Source organism: Microtus ochrogaster, chromosome 1, assembly GCF_000317375.1.
Source record: "Microtus ochrogaster isolate Prairie Vole_2 chromosome 1, MicOch1.0, whole genome shotgun sequence".
Classification (NCBI taxonomy): domain Eukaryota; kingdom Metazoa; phylum Chordata; class Mammalia; order Rodentia; family Cricetidae; genus Microtus; species Microtus ochrogaster.
In genome coordinates this window covers 36,599,739-36,624,570 of record NC_022009.1, presented here as the reverse complement: position 1 = coordinate 36,624,570, position 24,832 = coordinate 36,599,739, and the positions used below count along the sequence as shown (strand labels likewise).

The window sequence follows — 24,832 nt, the reverse complement described above, 5'->3', positions numbered from 1 at the left end:
AAGATCCACCTGCCTCTGCCTCCCGAGTGCTGGAATTAAAGGCGTGCGCCACCATCGCCCGGCTTGGAGTATATTTTGACAATAAGACTAATGGAAATTTTTAAGAGTTAGATGTAGGATATGAGAGAACCTGAAGAATCTAGGATGGCTCTAAGGTGTTTTGCTGGAGCAGCTGGAAGAGTGAGGTTACAGGACTTGGGTTGGTTGAACCAGTTCAGTTCGGTAAGCTGAATTTGAATGATCTATGAGACATAAAAGCAAGTGTCTACTCACTGTTATCAGTCTGAGATTTGAGAGAAAAATCTCCTTTATGTACATAAATTTGATAATTTCCAATTTTGTATATAAGTGATGTTTTTCAAATCTTGAACACAGATGAGAACATCAACAGAGTAAGTAAAGATAGAAAGGAATAAAAGATAAATCTGACTCAGTCATTTCAATACTAAGAGAATAAGACAAAGAGGGAACAACAAAAGAGCATGAAAAAGAAACTGGGAAGAAAAGAGACAGTTCTTTAAAGCCAAGGGAGAAATTGTCTCAATACAGAAATGATTAGCTGTCAGTTGTATTAAAGCCAAGTAAGATGAGAACTGAAGGTTGAACACTAGCTCAGTCAAAATCTTAGTTAGGAGAGAACGGGAATAGACTTACAATCACACATGTGCACAGCTCAGGTACTTATGAAGAAGAAAGTTGGGAAGGGAGGACAACACAGCAGAGGATGAGGTAGATTTGAGAGAGACTGGGGTGCCATACTTTAAGATGGGAGAAATTAACTGGGTGTGGAGGGTACAGTCTGGGAGAATCATTTGTTCTTGGCCAGCCTGAGCTATATGGTGAGTTTGAAGGCAGCCTTGGCTACAGAATGAGATCCTGTCTGAGAGAGCAAGAGAAGAGATATAAAACATGTCATATGCCAGTTAGAATATCCCTGAAAACAAAGAGGGAATAAATATACTAATGATAAAGGGAGAAAAAAGGGCTTAGAACACTGTTTGAGATGGATATCAACAAGTGCACAGGGCAATGTGAATCTTAGCCAGAGAAGGGTTGGTCATTCAGGAAGAAGATGAATTATTGGGCATAAGAAGGCATGGAGGCTTAAAGGTAACTTGTAGAAGGTCTGTGTGATTGCTTTTATTTTCTCACTGAGAATAAGGAAAGGAATGGAGATACTGAACTTGGTAAAATAAGTGGATTTGAAAAATAACTGACTTTGTTGCTCAGCATTTGGAGGTAATGATAATGAATTTCAGATGATATTGATCAACCTGCATGTATATTTTTGTGCAGCCTACAGCTGTATAAGTTCATGTGAAGAGTGGTGGTGGGTTGAATTTAGCTTGTGTTTGTAACTAGCTTTCCTTTGTGTGTACCCATAAACAGTGCACACTATTATCTCATGTTTTTAAGATGTGCGTGAGTGGTGTATTCTGAGTTGAATTTGTATGTGGGTACATGTTGGGGGAGGTGCAGGTGTGCGCATGTGCATACAGGTACGTGTTCATGTGTATGCATGTGTGTATAGAGGCCAGATGTTGATGTCAGCTGTCTTTCTCTAGTACTCTACCTTTTTTGGCACAGAACCTGTCACTGACCCTGGAACTCTTCAATTCTAGGCTGGCTACCCATGAGCTTCAGGGATCAGCCTGAAACATAGGAACATTATTAATCTTGTACATAACATTGCACAATTCCATACATTATAGATTCACTGAAGTATTTTATGTAGATAACCATATTAAAAGAATAAGTTGGAGCTGAAAAGATAGCTCAGATGGTAAAATATATATTGTACTAACATGAGGACCTGAGTTCAGTCCCCAGTATTTACATAAGCTGAGCGTGCTGGCATGTACTGTAATCCCAGTGCTGGGGAGGCAGAGATAAGAGGATCCCTGGAGATCACCGACCATCCAGGCTACCCTAATAGGTGAGCTCTGGGTCCCCTTGAGAGACTCTGCATCAGAAAATCGTGGTAGCCTAAACATGTTCTAAACAAGTACACCACTAGTAGAAATGCTAATGTAAAGGGGGACAGCTCCCTTCTAGACAATGAACTAAGGAATGCTGGGGGAGGGGTTCTCCAGAGAAGAGCACACCAATACCAGATGGATACAAGTATCACTATACGGACTGAGCAGGTTGTATTTATGTATTCAGGAGGAGAGAGAGAGAGAGAGAGAGAGAGAGAGAGAGAGAGAGAGAGAGAGGGAGAGGGAGAGAGAGAGAGGAGAGAGAGAGGAGAGGGGAGAGAGAGATACACAAACATATATACATATAACTACAGTTTTAAAAGTCCATGAATTTGAAATAGAGGTGTGTATTAGAGGGATTGAGGGAGGAAAGAGAACAGGAAATTATATAATTCTGCTATAATCTCAAAAAGTAAAAAATTATATAAAAGTCACCATAGTTACTGAGAATGACATCAGAAGTTGGCCTATGGCCTCCACATGAACACACAGACATACACCAAAGAGTCACAATTTATAAGTAGCAATGGTTTGTTTCTTTTTTTGTTTTCATACCTTTGGTTTCTGTGTGTTTGGGAATAATATGTGTGTGTTTGTGTGTGTGTGATGCCCACAGAAGCCAGCAGAGTCAGATCCCTTGGAATGGGAATTCCAGGTGGTTGTGAGCCACCATGTGGGTGCTGGGAACCAAACCCAGGTACTCTGCAAGAATAGCCCAGTGCTATTAACCTCTCGCCATCTCTTTAGGCCCAATATGTATGTTTTTGGTAGATAGACTTTATTATTAGTTCTTGGAAGGCTTGTTTTTCCATGGTAGAGCATCTTTCACTCTAGAACAAACTTCATGTTTCAAGAATTTCTTTACTCATTGGCTTTTTGTATTAACATTTGTTAGAAATGTTATTATTTAAGTTGATGAATAATTTCCTTTAGTGATACTGCATTTTTCTGATTTTGATATCAAGGTTTTGATTCAAAAAATGCATTTGCAATAGTTTTACAGATTTTTTTATATACAGAAGTTTACAAACTTCTCTAAGTTTGAATGAATGCATTTCCACAACTAGGTTGGCCCATGTTTTTGTTTCCTATTTTCATGACAAGCAGCTCAAAGACTTATATAAACACATAGGTATATTTAGACTTTAGTTACTTGTGATTTAGTTTGGGTAAGTTGTAATTTTATATAAAATAACATTGTCTAAAATTCTTTGGCCTCCATTTGTTCATAGAATTTCTGTGTATTTCTAATTTCTGTTATACTTCTGTAGTGTCCTTTTAAATTACCAACATTAACAACTTACAATCTGTCTTTCTACGTGTTTGCCCTTAGTCTTCTGTAAGATATGTTCTATGCAGTTCCCAAAGTTTGCCACTTCTTAAATTCTTTTGTTCCTTTTATTCTCTTTAAAGTGTATTTGTGTGTGTGTGTGTTTTCCAAAGCTTGGAATTTTATATTTATCTCACTAATAATTGGTTTTTCTAAATAACAAATAATTTATAGAAAGAACTGTTAGCTACTCTCTCAAGTTCTGATTTCTGTAATTGTTATTATTTTAAAACTCATAGTCATTTTGTCTTTCGGTGATGCATGAATTATTTAGAAGTTGATTTTTCAACAATAAAGAAAAATATATAGTTATTGCTTTCAGGTAAAATAAAACATGACATAGAATGTAGTATAGCCCCTTGTAGGGATGAGCCCCTTTATTGTTTGTCCAATTTAAGAGGTCAACTCTGAAACCGTATGCACACAAACAACAACAGTGGGCTCACTAGATTGTATTTATATATGTTTGTATACATACATACATACATACATACATACATACATACTTATGAAATGATAATAAAGAAAGAAGTTTCCAATTTGAAAATAGGGAAATGTGAGAGGTTTGAGTGGGTATCTGGGAGGAGCTGAAAGGAAAAGGAGAATGGAAAGTGATGTAATTCTATTTCTAGTAAAAAAGATTTTAAAAATAAAATATGGCTGCTAGTGATTACCACATCTTTCCAGTATTAACCAATACATATATTTCATATACTTTTAAAAATCAAAGTTACAAGTATCTAGTGTTTTAGAAAAGAAAATACAGATTTTCAAGACCTTTAATTTGAAAATTGATTTACATGTATACATGTCTGGACTTACATGCAACTGGAGCTCAGGGGACAGCTTAGAGGAATCAGTTCTCTCCACTGTATGGATTCTGGTTATCAGACTCAGGTCATCGGGCTTGCTGGCAATTGCCATATTTACTAAATCACCAGCCCCATTGAACTTTTTATTCAAAATTGATTTTTGTTGTCTCACACTGGGAAGGAAATCAGCATAGTTTCAAAATATGTGAGGCAAAGCCACCTATAAATGGAGACAAAAGTTTTATTAGATTTGCCTACAAGACTAGTTTTCTAAGCAAAAATCAAGAGAAACAATACTTCTAAACTCATCAAATCTTTACTCATTAAGTTTGGAGAATTTTTTTCGTACTTCTCAAACTTGATTTGGCATTTAGTGTTTTAGAGATATCTTAATGTTATCTTTTAAAATAATACCAAATGAAGTTGAAGAGATGTGTCTATGGTTCAGAGCAGTAGCTGCTCTTGTAGAGAACCTGGGTTGGATGCTCAGTGCCCTCATCTGGCCTCCAGAGGCTCAAGGCATGAATGTGGTTTATAAACATACATGAAAACAAAGACTGATACACAAAAAATAAAAATTTTTAAAGGAGCTATCAAATTAATTTTTATGTATCTCTAGAGGTTGGCTTGCAGTATTTTTTGCTTTATGTTTAAAAAGGGCTATAGCATAATAAATATTATATTAAGTTAAAACAAGTTACATTTTAAGGAGCTTTTTAGAAATGAATTTTTAAGCATTTTTAATAATCTGATAAATACATCTTAATGCATATTTTTCTGAATGATGAAATATTTAAAGTTATGGCCTATTATTCACAAATTTAGGTGAAATTAATTTTATTTAATGCTAATCTTTTTGGTAGTTGCCTCTGTAATAGAATTTGGTCCTGAAATGATGAAGCAGAGAGATGTGTTACATGATATACATTGTCATTCAAAAGCACAGTTCTGCCAACTAACAACAAAAATTTCTTATTGTACCATACCTAAGTTACTTCTTTTAGTTCCTAGGGGAAATAGTATTTCAGTGTCCCTAGAATATAGAAGGAATGGAGTGAATCATCATAAACCATATTAACTTTATTTTTGTGTATGTATATTATGATGAGTAGTGTAATTCAGTGTTGAAAGCATTGTTTCTGTGGATTTGTTTAACCTCAAACCAATAAAAACAGGAGCCTTCTATCACTTCTATGTCATAGCTACAATAATATGCATTCGTCACATTTAAAATTGATAAATGAAAGGAGTGCTTATTTTTCTTGAAACCTTGTTGATGGAGAAATAAAATATAAATTAGAGATCTTTCATCTAAGAAAGTTTTATAAAAATAGACTTATTTTGTTTTAAGACAGTGTCTCACTATATAACTCTGGCTGGCCTGGAAGTCACTAGGTGACAAGGCTGAACCAGCCTCCTGAATGCTGAGATTATATATGTGTCTGTACCACCACACTTGGCATTTATGAAATATTTTAATGTCACCATTAAAATAAAGCACTCTTAAGATATAGCTGTATATATGTGTGATATATATACATATATATAAAGATTTTTTTCCTTAGTGTGTCTTAATATTAACTTTCTCTTTTATTACATTGGGATGATCTATTGGTAATTATGAATTTTTTAAAAGTTTTTAAAGCTAACTTTGAGATTAATATATTAGCATTTTTAAATTTTTTAAAAGTTTTATTTAAGAAAATCAACAGCTGTCGTTAAGAGACCACTGTTTTCCCGAGACACTTTTTGTTCATCATTAAATAAGCCATTAACAGTGCCAGTGTTGGGGGGGAAGAGGTTTTCAGTTACTATACCCATTGGCCTTTGACCTTCCTCAAAGTTTTCTGGTATTTTTCCCAATTTTGCATATTTGGAAATAAAAGCCTTCATTTACTAAATGTTAGTTCATATTACCCTACTAGGACTGTTTCCATTTCTAAGAAAGAACAGATAAAGAAACTAGTAATATGCATGCACTAAGAACAATAACAGAAAGAAACATTAAACGGGTTCATTTGTGAGTGGGTTGATACCTGACAGAGGTGTTTCAGGCATGAGAAATCTGTCTCAGGTGTTTACCCAGTACCCTCTTGAGTAGGCAGAGGTTTGCCATGATACAGAGGGTCTGTTGGCGGATTATACCTCTGCTACTGCTGCTGTAATTCAACCAGTGACATGCGTTACTTGCCACACTAGCTTGAAATCAAATCCCCTTTTTGTTTGTTTGTTCAAGACTGAAAGAGCCTATTCTTTTTGTGGAACTATTGAATACATGGCACCAGATATTGTCAGAGGGGGTGATTCAGGACATGACAAGGTATGTTCTACTTTTGATACTATTTTGTGTGTTTCCATAAATTGTACAGTAAGAGTGAATCCCAGTTAATAAGTTCCAGTACAGTCTTTAAACACTCTGATACTTATTACCTTCATTTGTTCTCTGCATTAAAACCAAGTGTAACACAGAAGTGTGACTGAATACCTAAGCTGTGTAGGTGGCTCCTCTCTGCATCATGGAGAAAGATTTTGGCAGAGTTTTATTAGCATAGTTAAGTTCTCAGGAAACAGACAGAAATGGATGGTGGTTGTGTTTGCCACCTTTGGTTAATAAGTCTTTCTACCGAGATAGTGAGAGACAATTGAAAAAGAAAACCACTCATATTTTATTCCCAGTTTCTGCTGTCAACTTTACAAAGATAATTGATAACTTTGTTGATTATTCTCCAACAGAAATAGCACATAACCTTAAAAGGAAAATTCTACAGTCAAAATACAGTATGTTTTCCTAACCCTCTAAAGAGCTTGATTTTTTTTTCCTTTTTTTGCTTTTTTTTTAAATTTTTTTCCTTCTTCTCTTCCCTGTGCAAGAAAGTGCCAATGAAGATAATAAAGAAGCTGTCAGCTCTAAGTCATTATAAAGTCTATAGAGGTCATTTTTCTATCCTGTATTAAAGGGTAATAATTTCCTCTCACTTTCGATTTAACAGTAGCATTCTCCAAATGAATTCTGGCTGGCTTGTCCTTATTGTTCTCCTCTCCTTCATCCTCTTCCAAGACACCACACATATACGATCCAGTATCTGGGGTGAATGCGTGGTCTCCTTTCTGATGACCTGTCTGATGTCTAGCAATCCCATTCCCCAAGGCTGAATGGCAGTGGCTACTGGCCAGTGACTAGAATCTGATCTCAGGTTGTATTAGCCAAAGAGCATGGTTTTGTGCCCAATACAGAACATTCTGAGGGCAGACTCAACTGGTATTGAAACTGCTTATATGAATTCAGGAGTTGAAATGCTTGTTTAGTTTGCTTTATGGTATAATTTAAAGCTATTGTGCAATTCAGTCGGAATTTATAACTTAGATTTTGAAAAATAAGTACTAAAGCTTTAATTTTCAAGTAAAAAAACCTTGTTTATAGAATTTCTGCATGGCTAGGATCCATAATATAACTAGCCAAAAATATTGTCTCTTAAATATTTTTGTTCAAATAATTGTATTTATAAATGGATTTCGAGTTTAGAGTACATTGTATTTTCTAGTATTTTAAACATCCCATTGAGCCAGGCGGTGGTGGCGCACGCCTTTAATCCCATCACTCGGGAGGCAGAGGCAGGCGGATCTCTGTGAGTTTGAGACCAGCCTGGTCTACAAGAGCTAGTTCCAGGACAGGCTCCAAAACCACAGAGAAACCCTGTCTCGAAAAACCAAAAACAACAACAACAAAAAAAAAAACAAAAAAAAAAACATTCCATTGATTTTTGTAAGAGAAATTGATTTTTAGGGAACTGTTTAAAAAGTAACACCCTTGTGTAAGAATTTTACATTTTTGCTTTAAGGAATTCTATCTTGTTCTTTGGGCATGAGTGCTTTATAAAATGTTGGTTGGCACCTTTTTTTTCCCAGGCTATAAATTCAATATTCCACCTACCTAAACTTTAAGGAAATAAATTTTAAGTTAAATTGTTTTAAATTAACAGTGGTAAAACTAACTGATTTAGGAAATCATTAAAACACTTTTAGTTTGAGTATTATATAGGGTTTTTTTTTCTGCCAAATGTCTCTTATTAAATTTGTTAATTTAATACTCCTGGGACAGAGTATGAAAAGCTATGAAAATGTTTTTGGTGAAATATTCTTAAGTATGTAACTTTACTTTGGTCTTCTTTTCTTGTGACACATTTTATTTGCTGATTCTACAAAATGAAATTATTATTGTGTTATAGGCAGTGGACTGGTGGAGTTTAGGTGTTCTAATGTATGAACTACTAACGGGAGCGTCTCCTTTCACTGTTGATGGAGAAAAGAATTCCCAGGCTGAGATATCTAGGTAAGACTTAACAAATGTCATAAAATTCGCCTCTTGTAGGCTTCTGGGTATTACTCTCTGTTCATTCTTTTTTTTTTTTTTTTTTTGGTTTTTCGAGACAGGGTTTCTCCGTAGCTTTTGGTTCCTGTCCTGGCACTAGCTCTTGTAGACCAGGCTGGCCTCGAACTCCCAGAGATCCGCCTGCCTCTGCCTCCCGAGTGCTGGGATTAAAGGCGTGCGCCACCACCGCCCGGCATTCTCTGTTCATTCTTAATAAGTATCACAGTTGCAGTGTTATGTTTTTGTCCTATTTTTCCTTGAATCTTCTAACGTTAAGGACAGATTTGACAGAAATAAATATTGAATCCACTTCAGTGAGATGATGCAACACAGGGAAGGACAGCCCATGTGACGTTGAAGAAATGGAACTGATAATCTAGGGAAACCTAGACAGCTAGTTTGCTGACTGAAGTGTCTGAAATGAGAGATGGGAACCCAGAGACTTGCAGAATTACTGTTTTTCAAAAATGTACACAATAACACATTTATTATTTTATAGTTACTTATTTGTAGTATAATTATTTTCCTACAAATGGATCTGTGGATTCAATACAACTACAATTCCAATAGGCTGTTTTTTTTGTTTTTTTTTTTAGTACATAGAAATTGGCAATCTGATCTAAAACTCAGGTAGAAATGAAGAGGACCTAGACTAGTTAGATTACCTTTGAAGAAGAACAAATGAAGAGGACCTAGACTAGTTAGATTACCTTTGAAGAAGAACAAAGTTGATTTCAAGATTTATCATAGGGCTGGAGAGATGGCTCAGTGGTTAAGAGCACCGGCTGCTCTTCCGGAGGTTCTGAGTTCAATTCCCAGCAACCACATGGTGGCTCACAACCATCTGTAATGAGATCTGGCACCCTCTGGCGTGTGGACATACATGGAGGTAGAATGTTGTATACATAATAAATAAATAAATCTTTTAAAAAAAGATTTATCATAAGCTGTAATTATTGCACACTTTGGTTTTGGTGTAAAAACAAACAGATGAATCCTGAATAATTTGCATGTATGCAATCCCAGTACTCAGAAAGTATAAACAAGAGGATTGCTAAAAAATTCAAGGCTAGCCTGGTTAACTTCACAAGTGCTAGAGCAGCTACACAGTTAGACCTAGTCTCTAAAAGGTGAAAAAAGAAAGGAGAGAGAAAGGAAGGGAGGAAGGGAGGGAAAAGAAAAGAAGATAAGTGAAACAGAATAGAGCCCAGAAATAAAACTATATGTACAGGTAGCAGACTTTTGACAGAGGTTCAAAGAGACCTGTCATTTTGCGTGGAGCTTTTCAATAAATGATGCTAGAACCACTGACTACTCAGGTGGGAAAGACTTCAATAAATACTACTGTATAGAAAAACCCATTCGGAAGAAACACTATGTCTAAATAAGAACGTTATAACCATAAAACCCCTGGAAGAAAACATTTTTTAAAATCTGTGGGACTGGAAAATGTCTCAACAGATAAAGATGCTTGCTGTCCAAGCCTAGTGACCTGAGTTCAATTCCCAAACCCACATAAAGGTAGAAGCATACTCCATAAAGTTATCTCTGACTTCCATATGTGTTGTGGAGCTTGTGTCCCCCTCCACATAATTAATTTTCTAAAATTCACTGTGGCCTTTGGTAAGCTAAAAAATGTCTTAAGTAGAACAGTCAATAAAGAAATCATTTATAAACTAGACTGTTTCAAGATTAAATACTTTTGTTCTTCAAAACATTAAGAAAATGAATATAGTAAGTCACTGGTATAAAAACTTCAAATCCTATATCTAACAAAGGTCTGGTATAGAAACATAAAAAAAACTAAAAACTTAAGAAATCAACCAACCTCATTTTACAATAGGCAAAAATATTGAATAGACATTTCACTGAAAATGATCAGTGAATGGCAAATAAACGTGAAAAGGTGAGCAGTGTCATGTAGGTTCAAACCACGGTGAAATACTCCCATACTTACTCAAGTGGTTATGAATAAAGACAGTGGCCATGCTAGATGTTGGTAAGAATATGGAGGAAATGTAAAGGAGTATGAGCAGGGGAATATAGTATCAATAGTACAATGTCAGAAAATGTGCTGTTTCTTTAGAAAGCAAAACATCTACATGAGCCATTCATTCTAGTCCTAGGTGTTTACAAGGGAAAACGAAACATACCCTTACAAAAATTTGTACAGTAAGTTGTAGGCATACGTTTTCTGTCTTGGAGCCACTCAGTCCCAAATACCTGGCAGCCAGTTTTCAAATTACTACACAGAGGCTTTACTTGTAAGTGCTCAACCAATAGCTCAGGCTCATTATAAACTAGCTTTTACATATTAAGCTAACCCATATTCTTTATTTATGCCCTGCCACATGGCAGTATACTTTCTTATTACGGCATGCCTATTTTGCTCTCTCTGCATCTGACCAGTATCTCCTGACTCTGCCCATCTCCTTCCTGTCATTCTTAGTTTGGTTTCCCCACCTATACATCCTGCCTGGCTGCTGGCCAATCAGCATTTTATTAAACCAATTTGAGGGGTAAATCTTTACCATGTACAAGAAGATTGTTTCACAGCAGCAAGTGATCCCAAACTGGAAATAAACCAAGTATCTGTCAACAAGCAGTTAAACAAATTATGATGTGTCCATGCAAATAAAGAGCTACTTAACAGTACAAGTGTACATTGTATTAATTCAAACAAGAAGTTGGATAAATCTAAAAATAATGGTATTGAGTGAAAGAAGCCAGACAATATAGAGTTTTTACTGTATGATTCCAGTTCTGGAAAATGTCAGCTCATCTATATTAACAAAAAACAGAATGTTGCTTGGTGTGGGACTGGCAAGGGAGAAAAAGAAAAATTCACGAAAGAACATGAGAAATTTAGGAAGGGGATGGGTTTCTTAATTATCTTGCCAGTTTCAGAGATACATATACAAGGCAGGCTTCATCCACTTAACTTTGTGTGAATTTATTGTGTATCCATTGTACGTCAATAAAGTAAAATAATAAGATGTACCTTTTTCAGGACAGACTCAGAAGTAAAAAACTTCAGTATTCCAACGTAATACCTAAGTTAAATGAGAAGGAATTTTTTTTAAAAATTACCTAAAATTATACCTATTATAAAAATTCTAAATACTGTTTTTAAATTTTAATTCTAAATGGATTTTTGACCGTTTGAAAATTCCTCAGGTGGGGGGCTGGAGAGATGACTCAGAGGTTAAGAGCATTGCCTGCTCTTCCAAAGGTCCTGAGTTCAATTCCAGCAACCATATGGTGGCTCACAACCATCTGTAAAGAGGTCTGGTGCCCTCTTCTGGCCTGCAGACATGCACACAGACAGAATACTGTATGCATAATAAATAAATTAATTTTAAAAAAAAAACTAGACAGTACACACCCATACACATAAAATAAAAAAATATATTAAAAAAAGAAAAAAGAAAATTCCTCAGGTGGGGTGTAGTGATCCATATCCATAATCCAGCTGGTCATGGAGTCTCAATAGTTACAGCTTTGAAGCCAGCCTAGGCAGAACTTTGATACCCCATCTAAAAAAACTAATAGATTAATTTTTGGAAAAAAATGCCTCAAAATTCTAGGAAATCTTGGCCATCATCATGAGGTGATGATTTTAGGTCATGATTTCCTTTCCCTCTCTAGTTCTGTCTGCCTGTAGGGAGAAGTATATTGCTTATGATAGCAGAACTTCTTCAAATGGCATTCCCACTTAAATTGATTTTGTTTCCTTACCTTCAACCATTTAGCATTTTGGTTTTAGCAAGTGAGAGATCATGAAATCATCCATCTGAAAACTTTAAATTAGAACAAATGAATGTTCAAGAATTAAAGTAGAATTTCTTCCTTTTAATCAGTTATCTTTGTCAGGTTAATTAATTTTGTTTAAAATTTGGTGTTAATGTACTCATTCAGTGGCTTTTGATGACTGAATTGCCCTACTCCATCTTTTCCTTTTAGGATAATCATTCGTATTATCTTTACTGATATAAATCCCTCATAGTTTGTTCTTTTAAATGTATCATTGAGATAAGTGTGTCATTCATTATCTTACCTCTGAATGTTTTAGTTTGTAGAGACCTTTTTTCTTTGAATACTTGCATTCTTTTTTGTTTTTTGTTTTTGTTTTGTTGTTTTTTTCCGAGACAGGGTTTCTTTGTAACTTTAGAGCCTGACCTTGAACTAGCTCTTGTAGACCAGGCTGGCCTAGAACTCACAGAGATCCACCTGCCTCTGTCTCCTGAGTGCTCGGATTAAAGGTCTCCACCGCCTGAATTGAATTCTTGCATCCTTTATGTAAGAATTTTGTTTTGAGGTAGGGTCTTGTTAGCTGAAGCTGCTCTTTTGTTTCCCAGCCGTCCAGACCCGAAATAATTACACAGAAACTCTATTAATTGCAATACTGTTTGCCCAATAGCTTAAGTATATTTCTAGTTAGCTCTTACATCTTAAATTAAGCCATTTCTATTATTTTATATTTTTACCATGAGGCTCGTGGTCGTCTGTCTCCTGCGGCAGCTCCATGGCATCTCTTTGGCTCCGTCTTCTCTCTCTCTGCATCTATTTGCTTGGAATTCTGCCGTGCTCTATTCTGTGCTGCAATAGGCCCAAAGCAGCTTCTTTATTAACTAATGGCATTCACAGCATACAGAGGGGAACCCACATCAGGGTCTCACTATGTAGCCTTGGCTAACCTGGAATTTACTATGTAGACCATGCTGGCCTCCAATTCATGGAGATCTACCTGCCTCTCTGCCTACTGAGTGTCAGGGTTAAAGGCATATGCCACCAAGCCCTTCTTCTGTTCATTAATTTTTATGATCTTTAAGAACTTAGCCCTACTACTACCTGTACTTTTATATGATACAAATAATGTGTTATTCGTGTTATTTGCTTGCTATTGCTGTCTATAAATAGTCTAAAATAAAAATATTTAGTTAATTTATCAAATTTCATAGTAAAAACTTCAAATGAGAAGAAAACCTAAGAGTCCATCTTTCTTCTGGAAGTTAAACTCTCTTCTTAGGTGTGGGTACAATCTCTTACTTGTCCCATGCTGTCATTGAAAGAACTGGTAGGTAGGAATTTTCATGGATGCTGTATCCCATATTGATCTGGTTTAATTATGTCTGTTTTCCCTCTTAAAACACGCCAAGCTTATCTTTCCTGTTAATTCTGATCCCGTGCTCTCAAGAATGTAGAGGAATTCTGCTGACTCTTTCTAAACATTGAAGCAGGCAAACAGAGGAATAGTTTAGAAACCTGGGACTTGGATATACACTCCTCTTTTAATAGTGCACTTGACAGCCTAAGACCCTTACTTGTGCTAAGATACATAGTCCTCTCTGAACAGTAGAGTACATTTCTCCCCCACTTGACTGCTAAAACTTAATTTCTCTTCAGATGTAATTCCAGTAGATACAACACCAATCCAGCCTGAACTAGTTGGGGTGAATGCCCAATAAAACAAAATTGTGTCCTCAGGTGAACTTTTAGAAAGAATCCCCTATTTACTATTTTATGTCTACATAGTTGAGTGTGCATTTGATTAAAATTAGATACATAATAGGAAAGTACGTACACAGTGGAATTATTTATGCAGCCTACTCTATCAACCAAAACAGAGAACTAATGGCATCCTTAGTAACCATACTTCTCTTGAACACCATCACAGAAATCTGTTTGTAATGCTCCTAGCAGTAAGTCCCTGGTGCTAAGCTGGGAACCTGTTCCCCATGCTGGATTTCCTTGCCCAGCCTTTGTACAGGGGAGGGGCACAGTCCTACCTCAATTTGATGTGCCATACTCTGTTCAAGCCCATGGGAAGCCTGCTCCTTTGTGAATGGAGACAGAGGAGGAGTGAGTGGATGGAGGGGGGTGTAGATAGGAGTCGGGGAAGGAGCAAGAGGAGAGGAAGGAAGGGGAACTGTGGTCAATATATAAAATAAAGACAAAACTATTTTCAAAAGAAATCCCCAAACAGTAATCAGGGCTCTTGTGTATCTTCACTCTTGTAGCCTGCTGCTCCCCTGTTCTGTGTTCTGACCTATTGTATAACTTGGCTTTGATATGGTTTCCTTGCTGCCTTTGTGATCTGTGTGAGTCTTTATTTCAAATCTTTGAATTAGAATCTAAGAATCACCTGGCCCAGAGTCCCAATAACATTGCTGTAAGTATTTGAAGACAGTTTTTTATAGGGTAAACCATTTCAATTCTGTTGACTATTCATAAGAAATTACTTCAGATTCCTCTTATCTTGGTACCATTTTAGACAGATGTTAACTTGTTAATTTATACTTGAAAGGTTTCTGTTTAGCTTTTTGTACACCTGTTTCTTATCTTTATCCATGTATATATGTATATGTGTATATATATGTATCATGGACTTTTTTTTCTTATGTGTCTTCTCACTACTTTCTCTCTGTGTAGAACTTTATCTTTTTGAGCATATCTTTACTGCAGAACAGGAAGCTACTGTCCCATCTAGAGAGTTCTTTTATCTGATCTTACAGTACTGAAGTTTTGAAAACTATGATAAATGAATATCTTCTTACCTGAGAACCAAGATGTAAATCTCCAATCATCTCTTGACAATTTTCTTTTCTTTGTCTACTTTTCTCTGCCTTTGAAGTGGAGTAATACATTTGCTTTGAGATGTTTATTTACTATTTCATTTTTTTCTCAGGAAAGTATGCTATATTAATATTACATTACATTGTTATAGGTCTGATTTTCGAAGTCTAGGGCTATGTTTTATCAAAAGTCTAGGCAGTTCTTAATATCTGCAGGTTCCACATTCTTGTACTAACAGTAGATCAAGATATAGAATAAAATGCATTTTAGAAGTGCCAAAAAGCAAAAATTGAGTTTAATGCATTACAGAGTACCATGCTGAACCTCCATGAACACAAGTAATACATAGCTTCTGCTTCAGCCTCGGGCCTTTCACAAGTCCTCAGTCTCTAGTTCTCATTTCTTGAGCATTGCCCACTCCAGATCTCGTTCATTTATGTGTAGTTAGATCTAGAATTGATACATCAGTAGTGAACAAGTTCACATCTTTCTTATTGTTTTCCCCTAAACAATACAATGTAATAGCTGTTCACACAGCCATTTATATTGTATCAGGTATCAGAAATAATTGGAGCAGTTTTAAGTATATGGGAGAATGTACATGGTTGCTATGCACGCACCATGTCCACATCGTTTTATATAAAGAACTTGGCATCTTCAGATTTTTGTATCCCTGCGTTCTGGAACTAAAACCAAGAGATGGCTGTACAAGAAGAGCTCCAGTCAGTGCTGTTTAGTAACAGTCAACCAACTGCATCTACAGGCAAGGTTTATTCTGCTTGCCTATTTATTTTGTTTCTACAGTTTGTTTTTGTTGGGGAGACGTAGGGAGTTAGGAACTAAGAACGTTTTTTGCATTGCTTGAAAGTAAAATTCATGATGCAAAATTTAAATTTGTGTCCATCAGTAAAATTTTATTAAAACAGACATGCTTGTTCTATAGTATATTTTCTCTTGCAGCTTTTTGCAGTAGCAGCAGAGTTGACTAGTGATCATAAAGACCCTATAGATTACAAAGCTTGAAATACTTATTGTCTGTCTCTGTTAGTATCCCCTTACCTATTAACTAACAAACTGCCTCAAAACTAAGTGGACTAAATTAATACATATTTTATAGTTTCTGTGGCTCAAAAAATTAGGACACAGCTTATCTACATCTTCTACTTGAAGACTGTAGTCAAGAGTCTTGGCCGGACTGTAGTTGTTTCAAGGTTCAACTAGGGAAAGATCTGTATCCACACTCACATGGTTGTGTCAAGATTCAGTTCCTTGTAGACTGCTAGTGTGGAGGCTTAGTTCCTTGTTTGTTGATGGCTTAGGATTGTCTTCATCCCGTTATTATGAAGGCTAGCCTAACATGGCAGCTTAACCCATCTAAGAATGTGCAAGCTCATCAGGAAAGGCCTTTAGTCCACTGCACACCTAAGGGTCTGTGAATACAAAACTGTAACCTCTAAGGGCCATCAACATTAAAAATATGCCTTTGTACTTTTTGAGAAAGATTATCTACTCCTATTTGAGTGATTAATTTATTGTTGTCCTTCCTGGAACTTTTTTCTTTAGAGAATCATTTTAATGTAGTGATTTTGTATGACCTGCTCTATCTTTCTGACTTAAAAATAAGGCAGTAATTCTATTGTCTCCAGACTGATTTGTCATTTATCATCTTGAATTCATTTGAGTCTTGAAAGTTTGTTTGTTATAGATAACTTATTTGGGGGGAATTGTGTGCAAAATAATTACATATAATTATTGTATACTGGGTGTCTTTGTTTAAGAATAGATACATAGCTGCACATGGTGGTACAAACCTTTAGTCTCAACACTTAGAAGGCAGAGACAAGCCAATTTCTCTGTGTTCAAGGGTAGCCTAGTCTACAAAGTGAGTTCCAGGCCAACCAGGATATACAGCATCAGAGAGAGAGGGAGGGAGAGGGAGAGAGATGGGAGGGGAGGGGAGGGGGGGAAAGGGAGAGAGAGAGAAGAGTTTGGCTTTCCTATGCTCTCAAGTCTATGATAAAATTCTTTATTAGCTTATTGTATAAGTTTTTTGATTGGTGTTTTCTTCTTCATTATAAGTATTTTCAGTGTCTTTGCTTCCCAGAGTGTGGTGTTCTTTACCCCAAGTACCTTAACATTTCCCACCATTGTTCTTCGTCTGTACATTATTCTGCATGGCACAGTTGTAGTAGCTTTATACTAAATCCCAGGAACAGAAGGGTTCAATGAGGGGAGCAGAGTATTTAAAATGACCCTTCTCCTAGCACACATTCTGTCCAGGCTGTTGTCTTCCTCCCTCCATTACCTTTGTCTTCTCACTCTTGCTTCAGCTGCACAGCACACAGATATAGGAATGAGGATGAATCACGCTGTGTTATTAATTGCTCTTTCTTATTCCTTCGGTGTATGTGGTTTGGGCAATTGAACCTCCGAGTAAAGCCTCAGGATACTCCAACTAGCTTTGGATGAGGTCCCTTAGAAATACCATCCATCCAATTATTGTTTCTGTCCCCCCTAAGGGGGGATGAGGGAGCCCCTTAGGTTCTCATTCACCTAAGGTATAGCCTTTTGCTATGTTCATGATGTTACCCCAGTGGCAACACTTTGTCACCCCATTTACCGCTCCACTACCACCATAAGCCATTACATCATTCTGAAGTATAAAAAGCCAGCCTCCTACATTATGGAAAGGTTCATGGAGGGAAGAATTAGCCTTCTGTATCATGCTCCCCAGATCTTGCGTGTGACCTGCTTTTTCTCATGGTCTTATGCTTCTCCATAGCCTCCTAAACTGTCCTTTCAGATGAGGGTCTTACATTTGAACTCTGAATCTTGTCCATTTAACCATCATTTTAAAATCTTTTAATTATATTCTTCTGGGGGCTCCAAATGTTACTTTTGTTTTTATTGTCATGTGGTACCACTTGGTGCCAAAGAACCCAGGGCCTGGGTTCTGCACCCTCTACTATCACCATCTTGTAGCCCTTGCAGGGAATGGATTCTGATAGCAGTAAAAGAGTGGATAGAAACTAGGAGCTTCAAGAGCTTTGCCTCATCTGTCTAATATAGGAAGGAAGAGGTTTAAGAAGTGTTTCACCAATAAAAGCCATAGGAAAGGCAGTGAGAACCTAGTTTTTACTAAAAGCTTTCACAATGCAATTGAAGATGCCTTCAGGCACATCTGATAAGGCAAACCCACCAGTGACTGCCTGTGAGAGGAGGCACAGCATCTTGATGTACTAACAAAGCCCTGCACACAGAGGAAGGGCGGTAAACATTAGGTGATACTTGCCACTTTTAGACAAGATTCTACAAGTTGAGGTAGGCAGGGCCTTTTTTTTTCCAACATATTTCAGTCAGGTGTGCATATGTCTTTGTTTCTCCTGCCTGTGAAAAACAAGGATTCTCTCCTTGACCACCAGAAGGGGTGGCAGGAGTGGGCACGTGTCAGAGACTTTCCAGGAATAGGATTAGAGACACAGGAAGTGTATGGCATGCAAGAGGAAAATAAGGTAACTATATGAAAGAGGAGACATACACAGCAGCACACCACTTAGTGACGGGAATATGGGCTGAAAGTGTATCATGTGAACATTCTAGAATGAGCTTTGACTAAGGTGTCTGTATTGTTACTAGGCAGTGTAGTCTTTGGGGACCATTATATATGTGCTCAGATGGCTTCCTAGAAGATGAAACATTATTAAAGTTCATAACTGTATTTATAACGCATGCAGAAACTACCGGATAACTGAGGGTAGGCAAAGATTCTTCAAAAGCAGACAAAGCTGCCAAAGAATCTTTGCTCCCAGTGAGTAAATTGCTTTGGCTAAAGGAGGAACAAGCTATAAGGACCAAGTGAGGACTTCATAACACCCAAAGTGAAGTGATAGCCTGGAATGTTCTGTCCCCTCTGCAGTCAGTCCCATGTCTAGAGGAAGGAACGTACCCTCATGGAATTGTTGCCATAGCCCCGGTGCACTACATGCGATCATCTAAGCTGAGAGGAAATTTACCCACATTATAATGGGTAAACTCTCAACCCTGACAAGTAGGTGATGGCAACTGCTGGTGCACAGATAGATAGATAGATAGATAGATAAATAAATAAATAAATAAATAAATAAATAAATAAATAAATAAATAAATAAATAACAAATAAATAACTTTTTAAAAGCGGGTTTATTTGGCCCAAGGACCTACCCAGCTGCTTTGAGATTGGGCTGGGATCAAGTCCCTGGTGATAGGGAAGTTACTTCACACTCTCTCTCTGAGAATGCTTATTTCCATGCTGTATCTTGTCCTGACCTCTGCTTCCTGTCTGCTCCCCAGCCCGCATGAAACGGGCATCTTTGTTCTACTCCATGTTCCCCACCACCATGAATGTATTAGCATTACCTGATGTCAACAGTAACAAAGCCAAGCCAACTGAAGATTGAAACTGAGACAAAATAAATCCTTCCTTTTAAATTGTTTTACTTTACCCACTAGGCTCAAGGACACTGTAAGAGAAAGGTAAACCTGAGTTATGTAAAGTAACTCAGAGTAAAGGCTGAATAGACCCTTTTCCTCACCACTCTTCACTGACCGAGAACCCATCCTAGCCCTGTACCTTGGCCACAGGAATAGGCTTCTGACGTTCTCTACCTCATGAAGTGGCACCTCCTCCACACCAAATGAAGTAGTACATCACCACTTTCATTCCTAGGCTCCTTCATGCTTCCTCCCTCCTGCTCCTAAGCCGAAGAGGAGTACGTGTCTCCATCTGCTGAGTTGACCCCTGATTTTGGTCATATTGTGACTTGGGATTCACTCCTGTGCATCTCCATACTTTGTCACCATTTTCCAGCAGAAATTCTTTCAGATTTTAGCTGTTTCTTCCTGTTGTTCTCCCTACTTCACAGCACCTGTCAGTTCTCTGTATGTGGGCATGCTCTCCTGCGCACCCTTGAGAGTTCATGCATGCTTGAGACAAGCGTCCAATCTTGGCCACTGTCTGTGAGCCTGTTTCCAGGCTGAGCTTCACAACAGTGCCATCTCTTGTTTTCAGATGTTCCTCCTCTTGACATGCCCACCAAGGTGCGTACTTGTGCTCTGTGTGTTTTTTAGACTAGGTGATAGTCTTCCCTGTGCAGGGTACATAGTAGATAGACTTCCAGCAGATATTGCAACCATGATAAAGCTTAAGTAGTGGATGGTATAGAGTTGGATCCCAAGATGACATCAGCCATATGCATATTTCTCCATCAGGATGCAACAGTAGGCAATGCCACCAACAGTATGCTTGTCTGTACCCTAGTCCTTTACACAAGTAATTCTTTCCCCCCAAAAGTACAGCAAACATATAGAAATGGTTTTCTCTGAGAAAGGGTTTCTGGTTTCTCAGGTATGCCTGGGCCAACTCTAAGGAGTGGTCTGCTTCGTCTGCTTCTGCTGGAGTTGAAAACCCTGTAGTCATTGAGCAGTAACAGAAGGTTAGATAGCAAGAGCGAAATGGCTTATTCCTCTTCTTGTACCAGTCTTCTCTTTGGCTCCCAGAATAGAGTTTAGAAATATAATTAGCTCCACAGCACTATGGTTTGGGCCCCTTATCTGGCTGTTCCATTGCTTGAGGCCTCTGGAAGGCATGGAGGATAGCAATGGCGGGGCGCATGTGGTCGAACAAACTGCCACCTCATGCTCAGGAAGCAAAAGTGGAAAAGCCTTCTATCCCAGGTCTCCCTTGAGGCACACCCTCGATGTCCTTCCAGAGCCAGAATCAGGCAGAGAAAGTTTCAAGGGACTGAGACCCCATCAAGGGCCCAAGCCAAGAGGTATGATGGGAAGCCAAGATTGAAGGAAGAAAGATATGGATGTAAGAACATGGAGGTGAGCCGGGCAGTGATGGCACACACCTTTAATCCCAGCACTCGGGAGGCAGAGGCAGGCGGATCTTTGTGAGTTCGAAGCCAGCCTGGTCTAGAAGAGCTAGTTCCAGGACAGGAACCTAAAAAAGCTACAGAGAAACCCTGTCTAGATAAAAAAAAAAAAATCAAAAAAAAAAAGAAATATAATTAGCTTTGATACTAACATCATGGCTATAATTTTCTGCCAAAAATTATAGTTCCAGTATCTTTTTTTTTTTTTCGAGACAGAGTTTCTCTATGGTTTTGGAGCCTGTCCTAGAAATAGCTCTTGTAGACCAGGCTGGTCTCGAACTCACAGAGATCCGCCTGCCTCTGCCTCCCGAGTGCTGGGATTAAAGGCGTGCGCCACCACCGCCTGGCTCCAGTATCATTTCATGATTCTCAGTGGTTAGCTGATATAGATTCTCTGTCTGCTTTATGGTTACATTAAATGAGAGACTATAACAGTAGTTCACACTTATTAAGCATTTGCTCTGTACCATGTACTGCCTTGGTAACTATTCAAGTCTTAATTCGTGATACTCATTTTAGGTAGATACTGTTGTTACTCGCATTTTATAGGTGAGAAAACCAGGGAACAAAGGAATTCATTAGTTACCTCAGGGTCAAACAGCCAGTAAGGAAAAGAGCCAACTTTTATTCTCCATCTGGCCTGGAAGTTCATGGTTTGACTGTACTATGTTTTCATACATTTATGTTTTAGGGTTTTTTCTACCTGTTTTTATTGTTGTTTGATGTTTTGTTTTTGTTTGTTATGTTTAGGTTTAGGTTTGTGGTACTGGATGTTAAACCTAGTAACTCATACTAGCCAAGGGATTTCCGATGAAGTATATCCCCAGTCCTGTAGTAGTTATTAACTTGTACAATGCAGAAATCTTGTTGTAAACCAAAATAATGAACCTTATCACCATGTGTACTGTGTTAAGATTCTCTATTTCACTGATTTCATTATTTTTATCATTAAATTACTGAGGTGAAATCATGCACTTGGATTGTTTTGGATTGTTGTTGTTTAATATGACCACAGAATCCATTTCTCAGCAAACTTGGTAAACACATTTTTCACTGTTTGTGACCCCACTCCTCGTGGGCTTGTCTGTGTTGTGATAGCATGTGGGGAAGCGGATGCTCTTCCCGAGAACCAAGCTGTAGTTGCAGACAGTGACACTGAACCCATAGTCACATGGCTCTCTTCTGTCCTGGATTGCTACTCCACTGGGAAGAAGTGAGGGGAGGGGAGACTATAGTTCTTTCTTGAGTTAATTCACCTTAAGTTATTAAGAGTTGTTGAAAGACTTTAGTCAGAGGATCCTTCTCATTGTACATGGGAGGTGTAGTCTAGCCCAAAGTTCCCTCTTTTGAATTTTCACTAGTAAAATACTTGAGATAATAGTTTCTTATCAAGATTGACTTATACTGAAGAATAATCCAATGATTTCTTTTAATTCCTGCTCATCCCTTTATTTGATTGATTGATTGATTTGTTTGTTTGTTTGTTTGTTTGTTAGGTGGTAGGGAGGTGGTACACATGTGCCCTGCCCTGCATATGGAGATTAAGGAACAGTTTGTGGATCTAGAGACTGAACTCAAGTGCTCAGGCCTGGCATCAAGTGCTCTTATCTTCTGAGCCATGTCGCTGACTGCTCATCTTTAATATATGGTTCAGTTTCAAAATGTTTCACCATACTTGTTTTCACTAAAATATCTACTGCTGTAACTTCAGTCTCTGGTTGTTCTAGCACTAAATTTTATCTGTCCACAGGAGAATCTTAAAAAGTGAGCCTCCATATCCTCAGGAAATGAGCGCTCTAGCTAAAGACCTGCTTCAGCGTCTTTTGATGAAAGATCCCAAGAAGCGATTGGGATGTGGCCCCCGGGATGCAGAGGAAATCAAAGAACATCTCTTCTTTGAGGTATAATTTAGAAGATGAGTGTACTTAATCCCTCTTGTTGTCACTTTCCCCTTTCACCTATACTTTAGTCCCCCAATTCTTATAACAGATACCATTTAGAAAGGACCAGAATTCTACTTCTGTAGATGGGAAGCATTAGAAGTGAAGATGATCGTGATAGCAATACATTTGATAGCCATGTCTAACCTCTGACACTAAGACAGGATGCTATCAGCAACAGAGCTCATGCTTGAAAATGGAGCAATTGAGTTGCCAAAAAATATTGCTCCTGAACTCTCATGTTTTTCTCAGGTTTATAATGTTGTGTTAGGCAGCATTCATGGTCTTTGAGGGTTGGGTGTGGCCTGCGGGTTGGACACAGCTGGTTGAATTCTAGGTAATGGTTTCTGTAGGTGACTCTGGGGTTTGCTCATGGACTGAGAGTTATGTGTATCTCTTGTAGGAGTTCATGAGCTGTTATACCGGGTTTCAGCTTTCGCTCACCAATTCCAGTGCCTCTTCTGTTTCCAGGAACAATATTAGAATACTCTGAGTCTGCTGGTGTCTCAGTCAGTGTCTGTGGCATAAGTTTCCATTTGCTTTCTTTTCTCTATAAAATGCTTTTCTTCTGAAAAAGCCAAGTGACACTGTTCCACAAAGTACTAGGGTGCCTGCCAATTTCATTTGCTCAGTTTATTCCAAATAACAAATAATGGGGTGGGGGTGCTTCTTAGTAATTTCAGTCTAAATGGTGAAACCTGGGGCGGCATAGTCTCATTTCTAGAATTCTGAACATATACCTTCTACATGACGTTACAGATCAACAGGCGTGACCTTAATGTTTAGTGCTCTGGAGGATGCATCCACATTGTGTGTTTTTATTCTGTAAACTTTTGTATTATTATCACCAGAACAGATGAATAAAGTATAGTAAGCAAAGAAGAAACAATTATTTCAAGTAAGCTTTCACAGTACTATTTATTGCTTTTTAAATATAAAATAAGCAAGGCTGGCCGGGCGATGGTGGCGCACGCCTTTAATCCCAGCACTTGGGAGGCAGAGGCAGGCTGATCTCTGTGAGTTCGAGACCAGCCTGGTCTACAAGAGCTAGTTCCAGGACAGGCTCCAAAGCCACAGAGAAACCCTGTCTCGAAAAACCAAAAAAAAAATAAATAAATAAGCAAGGCTGGGTGTAGCTCCGTGGTAGAGCACTTGCCTGGCATGCATGAGGGCATAGGTTTTGTCCTTTGTGAAAGGAGTGGAGGTGATATCATCATTGAAAATGAGATCTCAGTCTCTCTGTCTCTCTCTCTGGTGTTTTTTGTTGTTGTTTGATTTTTTTTATTCTTTGATATTTGGAGACAGTGTTTCTCTGTGTGTAGCTTTGGAGCCAGTCCTGCAACTTACTCTGTAGACTAGGCTGGCCTTGAACTCATAGAGATCCACCTGCCTCTGTCTCCTGAGTGTTAGGATTAAAGGTGTGCTCTACCACTACCCGGCAAAAAATGAGATCTCTTTATTTCTTTCTGCAAACAGAGTATTTTATTCAATCCAACCATTTTTTAAAAATATTACTGTAAAATATATTAAGTTTAGTAACAGAGACAAACACATTTAGAATAAAATCAAAAAGTGTTGTGCATTGGTTGAGAAATAGCACTTTTTGAACAAACGTTATATCTTGTTCATATTTTGGCTTAAAATTAACAAGTAAAATTGAAACAGAATGCCTCCATTGTCTTTTTCTACAACCTTTTTTTTTTATTGTTCCCTGTACTTGTGACTATTGCAGTGTGTCTTTAGAATATGGGTATATTTTTTTGCTTGATAGCTTGGAATAAGAATTTTGATTTATGTAATTTCTTTCATTTTTAAATGATAGGGGTAGGTCAGAAATCTACTTACAAAGATCTAAATGATCTTTTCTGTATAATGGTGTAGAAGTAGGAAGAAAATAATAGCATTCAATTT

The 24,832-nt window shown here is 37.7% G+C and overlaps 1 protein-coding gene across 1 annotated transcript in view; it reads left to right on the top strand.

The window, feature by feature from the left end:
• The window catches only part of Rps6ka5 (ribosomal protein S6 kinase A5), a 181,377-nt gene that overhangs the window by 131,327 nt on the left and 25,218 nt on the right, over positions 1-24,832 (top strand). Inside the window, exons 6-8 of the mRNA XM_005343453.3 lie at positions 6,358-6,441; positions 8,348-8,451; positions 22,732-22,882. Coding sequence (XP_005343510.1) covers positions 6,358-6,441; positions 8,348-8,451; positions 22,732-22,882 — 339 coding nt within the window. The remainder of the gene's footprint in view (positions 1-6,357; positions 6,442-8,347; positions 8,452-22,731; positions 22,883-24,832) is intronic.